This window comes from Miniopterus natalensis, chromosome 9 (genome assembly GCF_054644295.1).
Source record: "Miniopterus natalensis isolate mMinNat1 chromosome 9, mMinNat1.hap1, whole genome shotgun sequence".
NCBI lineage: Eukaryota > Metazoa > Chordata > Mammalia > Chiroptera > Miniopteridae > Miniopterus > Miniopterus natalensis.
Window position 1 is genome coordinate 67,307,344 of NC_142089.1, and position 21,064 is coordinate 67,328,407.

At 41.4% G+C, this 21,064-nt stretch overlaps 1 protein-coding gene across 1 annotated transcript in view; it reads right to left on the bottom strand.

Moving 5' to 3' along the window:
• The window catches only part of JARID2 (jumonji and AT-rich interaction domain containing 2), a 242,501-nt gene that overhangs the window by 126,871 nt on the left and 94,566 nt on the right, over nucleotides 1–21,064 (bottom strand). The window contains exon 2 of the mRNA XM_016205347.2: nucleotides 1,634–1,769. Within this exon, the coding sequence (XP_016060833.2) occupies nucleotides 1,634–1,769 (136 nt within the window). The remainder of the gene's footprint in view (nucleotides 1–1,633; nucleotides 1,770–21,064) is intronic.

Consider the following 21,064-nt stretch of genomic DNA (forward strand, 5'->3'; position numbering starts at 1 on the left):
CTTAAGCAAAACACTGCTCCTCGACTTATTTTCATTTGGGTTACGTACAAATAAGGTATTTTCAGTTAACAATAGGTTTAAGTTGAAAATGCATTTAACACACCTAACCTCACATAGCTTACCTTAAATATGCTCAGAACACTTTTAGCCTACAGTTTTGCAAAATGTTGTAACAAAATCCATTTTAAAATAATGTGTTGAGTATCTCACGTAATGTATTATGTACATCACTGTCACACCATCGTTAAGTTGAAAAATCGTTAACTCAAACCATCCTAAGTTGGGGGACCATCTGTATTCAATGTGAAGCAATGACAAGAACTATCACACCAAATGTTCTCCAAATAGACACAGGGCATATAGTTTACTGTATTACAGACAACCAAGGAATATATGGGATCTCTGTCAGAGATCCACTGGGGCCCAAACTGTATACTTGTGGCAACAGATTCCACTACTTATTTTACTTCTGCAAATGTAGAAATTTAAGAAGGGCCTTTCCCATTACATGCTGGCTCAGAATTCAGGGGTTCTTGTTTCACACCACACAATGCTAGAAGAGAGTGAAAGAACATGGGTGGCCGGCAGGGAGGTCATCTCACCAAATCCAGCCACAGCTCTGTGGAAACAGGGCAGCAACAGGTCCTGACTAAAAGCACCTGTTCCAACAAGAGACCTCCAGACAACTCACCTTACAACTAAGCAGGCTGGAAAGAAACTGGGAGCCCTAAGTGAGCCCGTCACTCTATATCCTGGAAAGCCGTCGAATACCCACAAGTGATATAACTGTTACCCCAAGACCAGCGCAAAGATTCTAAGAAAGAACAGCATCTCCTCTTCCTCATATCCCTGCTCCAAGCAAGTACAAACCAGAACATAGTCGACTCACATTATCTACAATTCTAAGAGATTAGCAAGTACCAGACAGACTGTGGAATGCCACCACAGCCACATCCCCTAAAAAACCAAACGTTAGTTCTGAAATGTTTTTTGTCAGATGAGTTCATCTGAATCATACTAAACCCCATTAAAAAGAGACATCAAAATACATTCTGATAGGAGCAAGTTTCCTTGCAGGTTTCAAGGATCCTTTCAATAACCATTCAGGAAGAAGTACACTTCTGGACCCACAAAAATTCTATGCCACTGTATACTCGCTGCCAGGTAGCAACCTGCCCAACCTGATCAACATAAAAGGAAGCAGGTACTTAGGAGGCTGCTGCGTCAGAAAGCTGGGAGAGCAGTGGGCACACTGTAGATTTAGGCTACTTCCTTTACAGACAGGAGGTAAGACCTAACGGCTCCACACTGCAGCAAGATCATCAAAGCCTTCTGCTGTCATACTTGGGTATGAAGCAGATATTCACAGAAAAACCTGTAAAACAGGCTCCACATTCAACCCAGCATCTAGCAAGAAATCAGATTTGGAGCCCAGTGTATAGGGAACGAATGGACTATTTGCCAATTATATTGAGCAGTAGGTGAAGAAAGATGAAAATGAATCTATAAACTCAACAGGGTGTCCAGAATAAATGACCTGGTAAGAACCTAGCTTAAAAGCACAAGTTGCAAAAAACACATTCAATTCAGAAACAAGGCCGTGCCCAGAGATTCCAACAAATATTCATCTCACCGTTCACTGTTTTCAGGCTCCCAGCAATGCCTTCACCATGCTGCCTCTTCTGGGCATTCTTGAACTCCTTCAGAGACAAGTAAAGGACTTTACGTACCACCCTTTCTTCTGACCATGGAATCCCATCACTGTCATCCTAGAGAAACAGAAATGAAAGAAAGGGGAATTACTTAAAAGAAAGCAGGTAAACATTGAGTCAAAATAAATTTTTTAAAAACTTCAAACAAGTATTGTGTGATCAAGACATGGTCCAGGAGATCAATATTATAGCATATGGCTAACAGACAGCCCTGGCCCTTCCAACATCTGGAGAGACCTCAAGCAAAAAGTTAACCCACAGACTGTACAAGGGACTGAAAAACAGACAAAAACAACTCACTTTCCTTAGTTACCCACATCCAAAGACCTTCATTAATGGAGAATACAGAAATTTTCTATTCCTGGCAAAGTTCACAAAAAGCAGTTATTACACTCACAACCTGGGGTGTAATAATGAGCCACTGTGCTGGGGTTTTATAAAGGAAGCAATGCCAAAATGTATCCTGCCTTGCAAATACGTAGTTCACTGGTTTCCAAATTCTTGTTGTTGTCCTTGGGGGTGGTGCTACCTCCAGGAAATTTACAATTCAGTCAGAAGAAATGAACTTGGATCAGCAATAGGTTCTTAAGGAAGTCACAAATGAACAGAGAGAGAGAGAGAGAGAGAGAGAGAGAGAGAGAGAGAGAGAGAGAGAGAAAGAGAGGGGGGGAGGGGGGAGGGAAACACACATACACACACACAGAGTGATACTGACACCAGTGTGGAAAAGGGCAATGGATTGGGTGGAGGGAGGGGGAAGCGAGATAAAAAGAAGTACACACGGGTTAATAACAGGTCTTGAAGGTCTAATTTCAAAGTGTGGCTCCCTTATGTCTGCTGTATCTGATCCAATGCAAGTTCTTGAAAGAGGAATGAACAAAATAAAGGCCAGGATGGAAGAAGCTGGGGCAGGGGAGTCAAAGAACTAGCGGCCAGCCCAAAGACCATTTCAGTAGGAGAGCTTAGAGTTGAAGAAGGGGGGGGGAGGGGGGGAATGACGACACACACCACACAACAGGGATGGGGGACACACCAGCAGGAAACTGAGACAGGACAAGAGCCAAGTCTGGAGGATGGAGATGGCTGAGACCAGTGACTGAACTGAGAAAACTGTTCTAAGGAACCAACAAGGTTTTTAAGGTTTAATGGGTAAACTCATATGGCTAAGGACATGCCTGGGTTCTTCTGTGGCTATCTATGCACAGCTTGCTTATCTAAGAAGCCCTCACATTCACACACCTGCTTCAAGACTTAAGCATTTTGTAAAAGAATTCGATTTAGAGATGCAGGTATTTGAGCTTCTCAGATATTTTGGGCCTCAAGAGAATAAGGAAAACATTAATATCCTAGGTAAAAACAGGATTTTGGATATGTATGTTTCCTCTGTTCAAACAGGAACCCAAACACCTCAGATTCAGAATGGTGCTAGATGTCCAACAGCTTGGTTTTTACTCCCTGCCACTAACGGGTGACATAAAACCTCCATGGGACTCAATAAGGAGACTGGGATAGCTGAGGTCTTTTCCAGCTCTTAAATTCCTAAATTCTGCATAAACACAAACTACATCTTAGAAAGTTAACCACATAGGAACTCTAAGCCCTAAATAAGTTAAGCTGCACTCTTGTTAAGCCTCCAGGATTTCCTAGAATGAGAGTGATTCTCCCATCTTCTATAATAAGAGGAAGAGAAGCCCTGGGAAAGAAGGGAGCTAGGATTTCCACCTTCCCCTGCACACCCTTCACTCCTGTAGACCTGCCAAGCTGAGATTTCCGTTACCACTAGAGGAAGAAGGCACATCCTGTCTTCCTGGTTGTTCTCCTGAGAGCCAAGACATCTACTAACCAGGGTGGTAGCTGAGATTCAAACATGAAGGCTAAAAGTAGCAGCAAATCTTGCCTCAACCTGACAGGAGGAACACACACAATTTCTTAAGTGCTACTTGGTATAAGTCACTAGAGACCTTCCAATCACATGGTAAAAAAACAGAAAAATGAAGCACTCTGACCAGACCTATCTGGGCAGCCCAAATACTAACCTGAGTAAAAGGCAGATGATTTAGCTACACAACACATACAAATCGCATTATAGCTGAATTCAATCTTATTAGCAACTTCCTTGAGTTTGCATGAAAGCTTTCCTAGGCTATCCTTTGCAACTGAATGACAGTCTTAAATGTGGGAGGAGTTAATGCTTATTGGGCTGAAATCCACCTTTCAGCTCCATAGTCTATGAAATAAAGGCTGTGCAGCAAAATTCTTTTCATCACTACCAAGTTCCCATTCTCATCATTTGCATCTCCACAACAGTGATGTGATTATAAACCATTATTTCCTACATATACACAGTTTCTAAAACCCCAACATAGCTTTCAATGTAAAATTCCTGTGATGATTTTCTGCATCTTGTTCAGGCTGGTACCTACATTCTGACTTCAGGCCTCCATAAGAGAGAATTATAACCCTACAACTAATGTCTAATTAAAACATAAACCATGTGAGATGAAAACTCCTGCAAAGGAAAACACATTTAAGGTTCACTTACAGGCACAGGAGCAGCTTCATTACACCTATAAAGTACTTTAAATATAGGAGAGGCACATCCATGGCACAGATTATAGGTTTTCAAATTCTAAACATTAAAAATCAAACTTTTTAAACACAAGTGTTCTCTTATAATCTGGAGTGCCAGTCAAGACTTGTCTCCACCCTTAATGCTGATGCAAGACACAAACCTAATGGGTAACTGTTCTGTTTCCAAAGCTTGATAAGTAGGCAATAATTCAGAAATTAAAAATTAAAGTGCCTCTCGCAGCTGCAGAGTCATGATGAATCACCCGACACTCAGCTTGAAACCAGGGTGGTAGGTCCCCTTCCTGGTGGAATGCCAGATGCAGACTCAAAGGTGTGTGCCCAACCATGAGGCAGCACAGCGCTCTCCGAGCTGGGTGTCAGGGAAGGCCAGGAAGAAGGTGCTTCAAGTCTAACGTTCACTGCTGTTCAGAACAGCCAAGCACCGAGTGCTCAGAAAACAGCCCAGACATCAAAACTACCGTTAAAGATCAGGCAACTCGAAATACAAACACTCTACAAGTTTATATGACCTCTAACTACAGGGCTTCCTTTTTATTTTTCCTTTTTCAATAGCTGTCTTATTTAATCAGCCATTTAAACAATGTCTGCATGGGGTCAGGAAATCATTTATCCTGTTCACCACCGTTATCCCAGCCCCTAAAAACATACCTGAGAGCATAAGAGCTCAGTAAATACTTGTGGAAACAATAAAAACTAGCTCAATATCACTATGCCCACCTACCTTTACCCATGCTTGGCCTGCCAGTGGCTGACCTTACTAACATCCAGGATGTTTTAAGTGAAGCACCTGAAATCACTATTTTCTTGGCAGTCACTGCTACCCTCATAAAACACTCCATACAGTTTCAAGGTGACAAACCCCAAAGGGCCAGGCTACACCCTGTTCTCAGCAGTAAACTTGTCAACTTACTACACAGAGGATGCACCACCCCTTTCTCAACCACCTAGTTCCCTACAAAAAAACCCAACAGTACTCATCTAAAAGCCCACATGGTCTTATGGGGCCCAAAGCTGATGACTCTCTCACCTCCTCGCTTCAGCTAAGTGAGGACAAACTCCTTCACAAAATACCTATCTTCCTCTCCCTAACTCCCTCACCACTTCTCTCCAGGCCCCTCCTCCGTATCTCAGCACTCTCTCACTATACCACCCACCCCCACCACCCCACCACCCCCCCCCCCCCCCCCCCCCCCGGTACACTCAACCATTCATTCCCAAATCGCTATTTTCAAATCACTCGATGCCCCACTGGTGCCTCGGTATTCAACAATCCTGATGATCCCCTTTGACCTTCCTAGACCTGGCCCTCCCTTTCCTCAGGCGGAACAACCAGGATTTCGCAGGGCAGTACTGAAGGGAGATCCTTTTTTGGCGCTCTCCAGAATCCTCCCACAAACCAAGCACCTTGTCCATTCTGGTTTACTGGTCAGCTTAATAAAGGAACATATAGGAGGAGTTGTAGCCATTGATGTCAGAGTCCAGCAGCTTCATTATAATGCAAATTCAGTTGCCCAGAGTGAGGGCACGTTCTCATGAATTTCATTAAAGACTTAAAAACAGCTATTGCCATTTGGGGTTTCAATAAGAACTCTAGGCAAACAGACCATCAAAAATTGGGGATGGACAACTCAAGCTCCCAGAAAATGCACCCCCTTTCTCATTCCCACCCCAAAATCTCTTACATTTCCCCAACCTCAAAGCAAGGGGCGGGGGTGTCAGGGAGGAGAGAGGAGAGAAGCATCGATTTGTTGTTCCACTTATTCGTGCATTCATTGGTTTATTCTTATATGTTCCCTGGCTGGGAATCGAAGCTACATCCTTTGGAGTATCGGGACGACACTCTAACCAACTGAGCTACTGGGCCAGGGCCTAAAGCAAATGCTTTGCAAACACTGACATAAATAAGAATATCTGGCTCTGCTGACAGGAGGTGGGGGAGGGAATAAAAGAAAGAAAAAAAAAAATCACATAGATCTAGATTCACTTTGCTTACTGACTGCTAAAAACCATTTTATTTGACTAATGGAAGACTGAGTAATAAGGCCTTTAAAAGTGATAGGATTTTCTTTTCCTCTGCAAAACATCTGCCACTTTGAAATAACTGGAGAATTTCTAATCAAAAGTGGCAACTAGTCAGAATTTAAACTTAAATGCTTATAGTCTTAATCTTTTTTTAAAAATGTTTTTTATTGATTTTAGAGAGAGGGAGAGAAACACTGACAAGAGAGAGCATCAATCGGCTGCCTCCTGCACACCCCCTACTGGGGATCAAGCCCACAACCCAGGCAAGTGACCTGACTGGGAACCAAACCGGAGAACTCGGTACAGGGACAACGCTCAACCAACTGAGCCACACTGGCCAGGGCCATAATCTTTTTTATTAAAAGAAAAAACAACAACAGCACAACATAACTCGAGCTACTCCAACCTACAAGACATGTAAGAAAAAGGAGCACAGGAAGTACGCACATGAAGACACTACACTCCTGGAGCAGACAGCACCATCTAACCATCCTCCAAAACTCTCACTACAGGTTAGAAATTAAACAGCCTTCAACAACCACCTTCCATATCCTTGCAACTCCAAGTGTGGGCCACAGACCACTGGAACCTTAACCACTTAGAATCTTGTTATAAATGCAGACCTCTGGAACCCATTCCCCATCTACTTAATCAGAAGATCCCCAGGTGATTCCCATGCACAGGAAAGTTTCAGAAGCTCTGCTGTACACACTTCTTCTCCATCCTATGCCTATTACCTATCACTTTCTAATTCCCATCAGAATACAGGCAAAGGCAAAGATAAGGTGAAACCCCAACATGAATACTTCTAATACTCGTCTACTATTGCCATTTCTCCTTACCCTAAGAAATCTTCACTTTGACTTCTCTTCACTGAGCTAAAACAAGTCATCAAATGCCATAGGTGAAAACAAAAAGGCAAGGCACTAAGAAATGCAAGTTCCACGTGTGGTTGCAGGTGGGTACTAGACCTACTGGGGTGGTCACTTTGTAAGACATACAAATGTCTAATCACTGTTCTACACTTGAAACTAATATAATACTGAATGTCAACTATAATTGGAAAATAAATTAATTTTTTCAATTTTTTTAATTAAAAAGAAACAATGTTAGTTGTTAGAATCATTCTGTATGGGACATGGTCTCTCCAACCCTTATCTTCAGATTGCTCAGGTTGGGACAACTTCCCTTTAAAACACAACACCCAGAATTAAACACACGTTCGACATGTGAATAATATTCCAGAATAGGGCAATATATGCAATAAGATCAGTTCTATTTCTATGCACAAACCCAAAAGTTAGAATAAATTTTAGCAGCCGCATTACACAGTAGGATATCATTAAGCTTGCAGTTAACTATATCCTCCATAGTGATTTTATTTGTTTCTTGGGGGTTAGGGTAAATCTTTTTCTTTACAATGCAACAAAACCCAAAGGAAGGCTCCAACCCAAGGACAATCACAGCTTCCAATTGTAGAATTCATTTCCTGCGGTGCTCTCCACACTGCTAAAGGGAAAAACAAAACAAAACACAAAACCAACACAGGCCAGTAACAGAAAGTCTTGTGTGCATGATACTGTAAACCAAGCTGTACTCCTTAACCAGGTTTATTTACAAGACAGGAAGAAGGTGCAGGATCAGATGGTTGCAAGTCACCATGTCTTCTACTTACACCTGCTCATGGAGAAGGGAAGCGGTTAAAGGGCATAAGCATGGTAACTTACACTGTATTCAATGTACTTGAGTTCTCATCTGCCCCAACCTCCACTGACGTAAATTCAAATCAATGTTAGTTTAAATAAAGCCTAAAATTAGGCATTCTAACAAATAAATTTGCTCACTTTAAAGTGAGCATGCTCCACGATGCTCACTTTCAACACTGGATTACAGATTCGCTACACTGTAGCTGCACCAAGAGTTCTAATTTACTGTCTCAAGACTGATGAGATCCCTGATACAGTAAAATCATGCTCCCCATTCAGCCACAGGCCCAGGCAGAGCTTTCACAGGCTGCTGCTCCCCAATGAGAGCCAGCTCTTCAAGATGGGCCTTTAACATCTCTTCAGCCCAGACGGCGCGGCTCAGCGGTTGAGCATCGACCTATGATCCAGATCGAGGTTCGATTCCTGGTCAGGGCACATGTCAGGGTTGCAGGCTCGATCCCCAGTTATGGGCTTGTACAGAAGGCAGCCGATCAATAACTCGCTCATCGTTGATGTTTTTCTCTCCCCCCCCTTCCGCTCTCTGAAGTCAATATTTCAAATATATATATTTACATAAATATATATATTTAAAATCTCTTCATAGCACTCAAATGCAAGGAAAAACAGGGGCATCCAGGTCAGTCAAGCTTGCCAAACAAATGCAGGGCAAAGGATGATGCCCTTAGAGTACTAAGGGAAGCATATAAAAAGTGATCAAGGCGCTAATCTTAAACATCTGCTGGGAGCTCACTACTTGCTAGGCAGTGGGACCAGCACTAACTAGGAAGGAACACTCAGGGTTCTCTGCTCAGACCTGAGTACAAGAGCCACACCACTGCTCTCTCCCTTTTAGTTTAAAGTGGTTAGGAAAGGAAGTAATCATGAAACTCCGAGTTAATTTTTGGAGGTGAGTTTCAGTGTACTGCCCAAAAGTCCTGCAGCTGGAGATGTAAACAGGAGCTGGTGCTAGCCATGGGATAGTCAAACAGTTGGTTCAGCAGGTGCCAGGTCAGGGAGCAAATTTCAAAACTCAGAAATTTGTTATGTGTAACTTATATTGACTTCTAAATGAAAGCAAAGTTAAAACTACTAATTTCAAGGGGTGAATGTAAATGTTATATGAAAAGCAAAGTAACTCAAGAGCAACAGCTCTAGCTATAGACTAGGTAAAGAAGGGAGAGGATAGGGAGGAAAAAGGGGAAGGATCTTATTTCACTGGCCTGTCCAACAACCCTGTGTGATAAAATATCAATTCTAAGGAAATCACTCAAAGCATCCTTATGCATTTTGTCCATATGTGGGTTTTTATTACCATTTCAAATTCAGGCTATAATGATTTAGGAAAGCGAAAACAACAGTGAAAAGGCATGGTTAGAAAGAAGCACATTTCACCTGGCCAGATGTGGATCAGCAGTTGAGCATCAACCTAGGACCCAGGAGATGGTGGTTCGATTCCCAGTCAGGGCACATGCCCAGGTTGTAGGCTCTATCCCCAGTCCCGGGCGTGCAGGAGGCAGCCGATCAATGACTCATCATTGATGTTTCTCTCTCTCTCTCTCTCTCCCCCCTCTCTCCCTTCCTCTCTCCGAAATCAAATAAAGATACATTTTTTTTTAAAAAGCACATTTCTGATCAATTTTTTTTTAATTTCCAACAATTACAACTATTTTTAAATTAAATAGAACCCAATGGAAGATAGTTAATTTCTAATCACTTGTAAGCACACTGCATAAGAAGACTCATGTGTCACAGTTTGAGTGACCAAGTAATTTATCATCCCAAGGGCACTGTTACTAATGATGCAGGACAACTGGTGGAAACTGGGAATCAGGTCGACCAGTGGTACTAGGTCTCTTCCAGCAGATCTGAATCCATTAAAAAAAAGGTCTACAGGATCACAGAGATCTTTTCTTTTAAAGATTTTTTATTGCCTGGCCAATGTGCTCAGTGGTTGAGCATCGACCTATGAACAAGGAGGTCATGGTTCGATTCCTAGTCAGGGCACATGCCCAGGTTGTGGGCTCCATCCCCAGTAGAGGATGGGCAGGAGGCAGCAGATCAATGACTCTCATCATTGATGTTTCTATCTCTCTCCCTCTCCCTTCCTCTCTCTGAAATCAATTTTTAAAAAAAGTTTTAATAAATAAATATTTTAAGTTGATCTTTAGAGAGAGAGGAAGGGAGAAGGAGAGAGGGAAACATCGATGTGAGAGCCAAACATCGATCGGCTGCCTCCTGTACTGGGGATGGAGCCCATAACCCAGGTATGTGCCCTGACCAGGAATCAAACTGGCAACCTTTCAGTGCACGGGACGATGCCCAACCAACCAAGCCACATGGCCAGGGCCAGAGATCAGTTTTAATAAAATAACCAAATAAAGGCAAAATCCAAGACATATGTACCAGGATTGAAGTATGATACACACCCATGTTTTAAACTGAAATCCAGAACTTCACACCAATGTTTTAAACATCAACCTGCTTATTATAAAGAGGGGTGGGGGAGCACAGGGAAAGGCACAGTTACAGGTGGCATTACATTCCACAGAAAATACTCCTGCTTCCACGCAGGGGCCACAGCACCCAATGTTATTCACTGTCTCTTGTAAGAACAACAAGCATATGGGGGTGTCATGGATGGAAGGAAGAGAATGTTCAGGTTCACAACAGGAAGACCTACCTTCTCCTAACATGCAACCTCTTTATTAAAATGTATACAAGTGCGAAGACAAATAACGTGATTGAATTACAGGAGCCTCTGGATGAGTTACCAATACCAATGTGCACATATGTCCTTCTAGCCACCTTGCCAAGGAACTGGGAGTGGGGGGATCTGTGACTTTCCACCACTTTAAAAAAGAAAATAAAGTGCAACGCCCAATTCCAATGAGCACCCCCCCACACTCTAATTTGGATTGACATGAAATACCACATCATGGGGGGGAGGGCTGTGGGTACTAATGACAGCTGCACAGAGCTGACAGGTAAAAAACAAAATTTGAAAGACTGGGTCCACCAGCGAGGTGGAGACAAAGAACTGACGAGCCTTCCCTCCTTTGAGGGAGAATGACTGGGAACCTCTGCATGAGTGTCTTTTACTTTAAAAATAAGTTCACACATACCTATTGTTAAATCATCCTACATAACACAATGTGCCGCTGTCTGAAATGTCAGTTACTTCCACAAACAGTTTGAGGACAGAACAATGAAAGCATCAAAAAATAAATTTAAAAATTTGTTGATGTTGATTCGTGACATGGATTCAACATAAACAAGGATTCACAGAGTCAAATAAATAACTAAGGGGAAGAGAGAATACTGAAGGAAAATGTGAGAGGTTCGCCTTAGACTTAGGCTAAAACTAGTGTTTCTTCCCTTTTAACAAAATAGTATTTTCTCCATTGGAAATCTCTCAAGTCAACTCAACGCTAATTCATTTTTCTAAATTCCATAAAATGGTTCAACTGTCAATACTCAAACATCAAAGAGAAATTGGGGGAACACTCACACCTAGGAATTAGATAAGTAGCCAGGAAGCCAATGATTTATGAACTTATGAATGACATTCCTTTGCCTCAATTCTAAATTAAAAGCACTTCAAGCAGCAAATTTCCTCAGACAGACATGCTTCCCAAATGGTCTGAAAATGCTTATGCAAGGAGAGTGTTACTTCTTCCAAACTCCCACTAAATAATGTGTACTTATCTTTGATTACCGTCTATTTAAAAAAAAATAGGCTACAGCTGAAATTGGATTAAGAACTTCTGCTGAAAACGATTTATTGCATAACACAACTCTGACAGCCTGAATCTCCGGCCACCAACTGAGCCTTTATAAAAATCTGCTGGGCAGCTGCCAAGTCAGCTCTTTTGCGTCTGAGCATGTCAGACATCGCCGTTGTCAAGGCAGCAGCAGCATGGGCTATAACATCCGCACATTCATGGTTAAACGGTGCAGTCAGGGAACAGCAGCGAGGGCCACACAACACAGCGTTCAGCCCTCCTGCAGCTCTTCGTCTGACAGTGTGTTGTTTCAACATAATCAAAAAAGACCCAAGATCTACATCAGGATTATCTCCAAGATTCCAGCAGATATCTGAATTGATGATCCACCATTAGTGGAGGGAAGGGAGGCAGGGGGGTGATAAAAAAAACAATCATAATGAGGGACAATTCAGTATCAGCAATTCCAGCATGTTACTACCTCAACAACTCATTTGGGAATTATTTAATAAGTAGGTTTTCCAAAGGAATTCTAACTAATTTGGATCTCTGAATCCTTTATGTTAATCAGAATACCCCCCAAACCCCTAAAAGGCATATTCTAAGATGCACTAACCAGCTAGAGTAGCCACTAGTCACATGTGGCTATTTACAATCAACTTAAAGCTAAAAAACAAGTTCCTTACTGTTGTATTGGACACATTTCAAGTACTCAATAGCACACGTCTCCCAGAATATGTTTCCATCATCCCATAAAGTTCTACTGGACATCACTGTCCTTCCTAGAGCATACATCTGCATTTAATGTGGATAGCTTCAATTGACTGTGTGTTACTTGCTAATGCATTTAATTATGTCCCTGAGATTCTTCAAAATATGTACTATCTTTATGTTGCACTCAGCTTAGGAGGAAAATTCTGGAATAGCTGAATACCTTGCACAAGAAAATCAGAGTCTAAAACAGGTAGAATCTATTTGAATTACAGATATTCACCCATACCACTTTCCTGAAAGTGACTCCAGTCCTCTGCTACACCTGACCTCTCAGTTTTGCAGGCAACATGAAATTCTGAGCATGGAGCATAAGATTCTTCCCTCTACAAGTAAGCCCTTAAGACACACACTGTTTAGTATGCCTTCAAATCATTTTCTAAGGAGTTCTCTACAAAATAAATCCTCTGGGATTGCGAACAGACAAAAGCCAGCCCCTACCACCAACCAGCCTAGCAAGGTGACCCAAACCACTGAGATTGATTGCTGCCCCGCCTCCAGCCAGGGCCACTCAAGGTCATGAGCCTATAAGCCAATGCAAAGGATTTGGGCAATTTTTGCACTCTGTTTCTTCCCCCAGGCCCCAGGACACTACTGAGGTCAATTTATGAGCTCAATCAATAGCTAAATGTCTTGCTGGCTTTTGTGGTTCAGCACGAACCCCCAACCAGGAAGTAAGCATAAGTGTGTACACATACCCAGGGGACTGGCTATATGGTCGTGCTACATTATAAACCATTAGTTTTATTTTTGGCCATTTAATGAAAATTTTCAAATTAAAATATACAAATATACCTCGTTCTTGGATTTAACATAAATTGACATCTTGCCAGTTTGTTCCAATGTGCCTTACCCACTTTTCTCATGCCTCCCTGAGATTGGTTTGTACCCTGTCATTACAGGTTTGGGTCTTCAGGAACTATTTTAATGTCTTTTCCCCCTCCACACAGCACTTTCTACTAATGACAAATGTAGATCATTGTGTAGCAAGCCACATACTACTTGTTTCTTGTACAAATTCTCTACATTTTACAACTATGAAGTATGATCACACAAACCTTTTTTAAAATTAATCATTAATATTTTTATTGATTTTAGAGAGAAGAGGGAGAGAGAAAAATCATCAATGATGATAGTCATTGATCGGCTGCCTGGGGATCGAGCCCACAACGCGGGCATGTGCCCTGACCGGGAATTGAACCTCAATCTCCTGGATCACAGGTCGATGCACAACCAATGACCCACGCTGGGTGGGTGATCACACAAACATTTCTAAATGATGAACTTGAGGTGCTGAGAAAGAACTACCTAGCATCCTGACTAATCTGTGTGACTCCAGAGTACCTACCATGCAACTTATTCACCTTTTTCCCCTAACACATGAAGAGCACACAATAGGCATTCAAAGATATTTCGTATGAGTGAAGACTTATAAACAGGTGGAAAGTGTAAAGAGAACAGTGGCTTCAAGGTAACAGAGACCAGGATTCTAGTTCTAGACTTCTCTTTCTTCCAAGTGCAAAACAACCTCTGGGAGTGGTTGACAATTTGTACACTTCTGAGAAACTACTACAGGGCTGGATAAGCCATGCATTGAGGGACTCACCCCCACTTTCTCCCAAGTGATACGAGACCTGAGACTACACCTTGAGAACTGTAGGTGTACACTAGCCTTGCAATGGATGTGACTCCAACCTTGCTTTTCCATGAAAACTGCTGTGAAAAACATAATCGCCAAATGTAATGCGAGCTTTCTATCAGCAACCTGACCCTTCCCTGCTTTTCCTGTTTCCTCTACCCTGCTTTCCCAGTCTCTAATTATTATCTAAATACCCATGACTACTAAGTAAGTCATTTTCTTGAAAAAAATCTCCTTCCCCTCCCCCACCTCCTTGTGTGACTATGTCAACTAACCCTACTGCCACCCTCCTGGTTTGGAATCCCAAACAGGACTGGCACCTCCTTTCTCACTGTTCACATTCACTCTCTAAATCAGGTAATGCTGTGTCTCTCCAGTCCTTGGAGACAGAAATAGAACAGGCTCTCATCTCCTGCCTTACGAAAGAAAACTTCCAAAATGACTGCCACCAAACAATTCCTATTCCAAACATCCTCCCCACACTGTTTCTCTAAAAACACAGCCACATTAAAATGAGTTACTGTCTAAAACCATCAATCCATGTCACTCCTTCCCTACTCAAAAGCCTTCCATGGTTCCCAATGGCTACTACACAGCCTACAAAAATTCTTTTGTAATCAACCCAAATTCCCCGTTAGGCTTTAATTCCCCCTGTATCGCCCAACACCCCTAATTGACAAGGGGTGAGCATCTCAAGTGGAGGCAACAGCTCTCATCTTTGTATTGCCGTCTCAAAACAAATACAAGAAAATAGGGCTACTGATGTTTATCAACTAACTCTTGATCATGACTTCAACAATAATGCAATAATAAATAAAGGACAGAGTTTCTCAAAAGACACGAATAAAGTCCATTTCTCAATTCTCTTTTTCGTATCAATACTTTGGTACCAAGAAATATATAGCTAGTCATTTAGGCTCATTTACCAGTCATGTCTGTTTCAGTGTTTACCCACAGCTCTTGGTTTTATATTGCACAGAATGTATGACTCTATGTGACCAGGACTGTTAGTACAAGATACCAATGGTATTCAAACTGGTATTTCCTACAAGTTAATCTATTCCTAGTCAAAAGACAAATTTAACTATATCACTATTTCACAACGGTTTGCAAAGATCACAAACTGCCACCTAAACAAAACTGGAACAACCTACATTGGTTTCTTTGGTTCCCACGTCAAGCCGGTTCTAATATTTCTTCCTTTGTACAGAGTGAGGTTTCCTGCAGTTATTTAGCTCTACAAAGCCTGATGTACCAGTGTGTGGGTTCAATGAAAAGATTTGTGTTTACCTACAGACTAAGCTCCCACCAAAGTCATGAGGACCCCCAAAAAAGTGATGTGGCATATGTACAATCTCATTTCAAAGCAAAGCTATTAAGGAAAGCAAATAGGGCTATCTAGAAGCAAAGTTATGATTCTTCCTATGTTGACATTTCACAATAGTACAGAAACAAAATGTGTGTTATAGACAAAGTGGATATAAGTAGAGTTGTACCATTTACACTTCAGCCAATGTGTGTGAAAGGACAAAGCAGAAGTGGGGAGACAGGAAACCACTAGAGAGTCCCAAGCAAAGAAGTAACAGAATTGGATTTTACATTGTTAAAAGCTCCCACAGGCTGTTATGTGGAGAATAAACCCTTTTTCCTTGGGGGAGAGGGGTGATGAGAAAGAGAACCCTGCGGAAAGTGCCTACACCAGAGGGTGAGGACCAGGTTGGTAAAAGAGGCTATGACAACTGGTTACATTCTAGAAACTTTTAGAAGGCTGAGCCAACTGATTTTGCTGATGTAGAATGCGTGAGGAAGAGAGGAGTCAAAGATTAACTCCAAAAACTTTCATCTCAGTAAATGGAGCTGCCTCTGGGGGAAAGGAGGGCACTTCTGAAAAGAGCACTTTGGAACAGAGAGATGAAAGGAGGGAACCAAGAGTTCAGTTTCTGGATGTGCTGAGTTTGAGTAGCCTGTACAGACCCTAGAGGAGATGTCAGAATTCAGGCCATGTGCCAGAGCTAGAGACGTGAACACAGCTGGTAGTTTAAAAATCAAACTATAGGTACCCAAATTTATTGAAGGGCAGAAAAAAAGTGTTTTCCTATTTATTTACAAGTTAGGACTGAAGTCAGGAAAGGGCTGGCTGACCTGGAAAAATGAGTTTATGGCTAAAGTTTTCAGAGTCTTAGGGAAAATGCTTTAAAATAACGAGTGAGGTAGGGGCAGCCAGGTGGCTGGTCTAAAACCACAATCAAATACTGCTACACATTGGCCCCTCCTCCCTTCCTGCATCCTGTCTCCCATGCCCTATAACTGAATAAAGTTGTCAAGTAAATAAAACAGTGAATGGAGAGAGAGGACTGAATATGGAAGGAATAAAAGGAATGTGCCACTTACTTGAGAGTCAGTCTATAAAAATCTACATTGGACATCGAAGCCCTAACTGACAAGTGATGGAATGTCAATAATGTGGCAATGGAGGCCATAGGAATCCAATCCACTGCTCAACATGGGCGATGCAGTCCATCAGTTGCTGCTGGTAAGAAGTTCTATTTGGCCAGGTGAGGTCATAAATCAATCACTCAACTTCTGTCTGTCTGTCTCACACTCGCACACACCAACCACAGACACCCCTTCTTAAATGTAGGCTTCACAGGTAAGAGAGAGAAGGGGACAACTAAGGATACACTGGCCTTAGGCCTACTCTCACAAGTAGTCAAAATATGCTCACAAGATACCCTATGGGCAACACTGTGGCTATGCAAACAAGTTTTCAAGTGGTCACAAATCTCAAAGATTCGTGTGGAGGTGAGACAAACTACAACCTGTTTTCTCTCCAGTACCTCTAGAAAGGATCTAGATCAGCTACTTCTGGCTGCCAGCCACTGGCTTGGCCCACAGACAGAAAAGCTGTTGGCACCAAAAGGGCAGAGCAGTACAAAGAAGTAAACCCTAAGACTTGGAGGAGCAATACAGAAAAGATGCCCGCCAAGTAATCAACATTTTCATTTTGCCCACCTATGTAGGAGTCACACCAGGCTGCCATACCTATGCTGTGTTTTCTCTTCGAACTTCTCCTTCAGCAAACCCTAAGCTCCAGAAGTAAAGATTCTCTGCCCTTGCAACACTCTTCACTATCTTCCCAACAGGTCCTTCTCATCCCCATCACTGGGGACTCCAATGCAAGTCTCAGCAGCACTAGAGCACTTCTCTAAAATGTGAGTGGTCAGGCCTGGCTGCCCTGGAAATCCCTGGGAGCTTTATCAAGTGCAATCCTCACCACCCTTCTGGCTGAACTGGTCAGGGATGTGGCCTGTGCCCTGAGATTTTAACAAACTCAGAATTATGGCTCTGAGTCCTCACCTCCCATCTAGTGATCGTCCCACTCCTGAGAGGACCACAGTCTCACTACATTACAATTATATTCTGAAAACTACCTAACATCAAGCCTGGTACACATTAGGAGCTTAGTAAGTAACTGTTGAGGGAATGAATCTTTAAAAAAAACAACCAAAACAAACAAACATAAAATCCATGTAACTCAGGAAACTATTTAAATAGAGCACAAAGATTGTCTTAATATACTTTTTATTTTCTTGACAGTAATTCTCTAAAACGAATAAAGACAAACAGTTTTAGCTGATAGTAAAGCTTTCTTTCCCTTAAACATAAAACTGGCTTCAAGGAAATGAATCAAACTGCTATAAGCTACTCAAAGCTTTCACACCTCAAACTGAATGAGGTAAGTTCTGATATGTCAATAATAAAATAATGTCTCAGTACAAATATGGGAGGCTAATATATGACTGCTCGCTGGTTAAGGAGGAAAAGGCAGATTATGTTTGACCTGATGTCCCATCATTGTGAACTAAGAGGGGGGAAGAAAAAGCCCTCTTTATGTTCATCGAGTTCTCATTTATCCAAAACACAAGCTACTGCGGAATAACGCAGCCAAAGCTTCCCTTCCTCCTCTTGTGTCATCACAGCAAGGACTGTCAGGCTCTACGCTGTGCAATCTCTCAACCACTTTAACACATAAATCCATTTTTGTTTCCAGGTAAGTAAACCTCTATACAGAGACTGAGCTGCCTCCTTGCTCCCTTTTTGTTCCCAACATTCCCAGATTATAAAGATAGCAGCTCAAAGAGACCTTCACTTTATACGCCAGAGAAAACAGATGTAACAAACGGATTTTACCCTTAAAATTGATGAAGATACGCTTAAAAGGGAAAAATGGGGAGTGGGTGTTCTATACAAAACGAAAAAATTTTAATAGCCAACTGGGGTGTGGCAAACTTTTCAGAGCATTTTACAAAAGCCCTGACCTCAAAAACACTTTCCAATTTTAACATACATCCCCACACAAAGAAACACACAGCAGGCACTCCCCGAGAGCCAAAATAAAATGCTCTCTAGTAATTACCATAAATAGAAAAGGAGATGGGCTTCCTGATTCAGAGTACAGAGTAAGAGAAAAACCACCAGCAACAAAAACATCATAAACAAAATTACATGGCCAACAATAAACTGGGAGGAGAGTGGAATTGCCTCTCAGTGCAATGCAAGAAAACACATCTGGAAGATGCTTAAACAAGAGAAGGGGACATCCCTGAGCCTGAGAGGATATAATGTGCCAGTAAATTCCTTAAATACAAAAATAGAACCTGATAACAATACAGTTTCTGTGACATAAACAGAAGAGTTCCCGAAAAAGCCAACAAACAAACAAACCATAGCTTAATATTTGAGACAATTTATTTCTCACTACTCTGGGCATTTATTATTTCCCCAAAATTTGGCTCAAGACTTCCCAATCAATTCCAATTTCTTGGAATTTTAAAAAATCAACAAATACAATTACTTAAGAAAGATTATCCCTTAAAAACTGCTTGAGAGCCTCCAGCTACTTCTCAAATAAACACATAAGCAGTTGTCCATAAACATCAACCACATTGCCCCACTGTGATTATGTCATCAGTTTTAAATTATGATTCAAGTTCACTGACATGTACTTTTTAAATCATATACATAATGAATGTTATTAAAGGTAGAAAGCATAGAGAACATTAAATAAATGAAGAGCATAAAAATAAGTCTGCACATTTGCCTCATGATCCTCACTAGTCTGTTAAGTGTACTCATCTGACCAAGAATTGTTCTATTATAAAAATGATTTAGTTATTACTGCAAAATCCATATCTATATAGTCAGCCCTCTGTATCCACGAGTTCCACATCCTCATATTCAACCAACCTCTGATGGAAAATACTCAGAAAAACGAATGTTACATTTTTGCTGATGTGGACTATGAAGTTAGGCTGAAGATGGCCGAGTCTGTGCCAAACAGCTAAAGGCTTTTTTCTTGTCATCATTCCCTATACAATATAGTATAACCACTGTTTACATAACATTTACATTGCATTAGGCATTACAAGGAATCCAGAGGTGATTGAAAGTATACGGGAGGACACGTGCATGTTGCATGCAAATACTACATCATTGATATAGGGTTGGGGGGATGTCACCTTGGAAAATACCCCGCAGATACCAAGGGACGGATGTACTTATGGTTGCATTTATTAGGCCTACTATGTTACAGGAAGCCCTAATGAGGAAATAACACGGCTTGTCCAGGGCACGAAGGTAAGAGGACGGGGAGGCCGGGGAGGCCGAGCTGGTGGCGGCTTGGCTCCAGCACTCGCTGTCTTAAGACATTCTGAGACCTCTCTCCTCAGAGGTGACCTTTCACTTTGCATTGAGCAAAAGGGCTTGGAACAAACGGCAGTCTGAAGGCTTCCCTCTTACCTTAACCTTTAGAAAAGAAACTCTGAAAAGTATATACTTTAAAATAATGAATCTAATGAATTACTTGAATTTTACTTCAACAAAAATTAAAATATGGTCAATATGCTAAACTCAAAACAAATTCTACTTACAGTTACTTTGAAATGATGAGCAAAAATAAAGAAATGATGAGAATTTTATTCTCATGTCAAAGTTCAAGAAACTATGTCCTTGGCAAACGGGGCTCGAGATTTTTTTTAAAGGCTTGTAAATCATCCAATGGTATGTAAAACAAGACCATAATCACTTCTTACTGAATAAAAATTTAACAATTTCTGAACACAAAATATATCATTAACATTGCAGCCTTAAGTGAAACAAAATATCGGCTTATTTTTATTTTATCATGGTTGTTAGAAATTACTAATATATTATCATTGAAATTAAAAAGCAACAAAATGTAGAGGGGGACAATTCCTTTACAATTTGCACCAACTAGTTTTAATTTTTATTTATTGGTTTTGGAGAGAGGACAAGAGAGAAGGGAAGAGGGAGGGGGAAGAGAGGAAGGGGGGGGAGGGGGAAGAGAGGAAGGGGGGAGAGGGGGGAGAGAGGGGGCGGAACTTCTTGTATCACAACTCATTTCTCAATCAAATCTCACCTTCTCTATGAAACCTTCTCTGACCATAAAAGTTTAGAGAAGAAATGAAAGTGACTAAAAAGAAATGAAACTAAAGAAGTAAAATTAAGAAGTGGTTCTTTGAAAAAGAGAAACAAAATGTACAAACCTTTAGCTAGACTCATCAAGAAAGAGAGAACTCAAATAAACATAATCAGAAATATACCACTGAAATACAAAATCCCATAAAAGACTACTGTGAACAATTATCCATCAACAAATTAGACAATCTAAAATAGATCAATTCCTAGAAAATACAAGCTACCCAGACTGAATCATGACGAAACAGAAAACCTGAACCAACCAACTACTTGTAAGAAGATTCAATAAGTAATCAAAAACCTCCCAATAAATAAGTCTAGTACAACCAGATAACTTCAATGGTGAGTTCTACCAAATATCCAAACTGTTCCAAAGCATAAAAGAAGAGGGAAGTCTTCCAA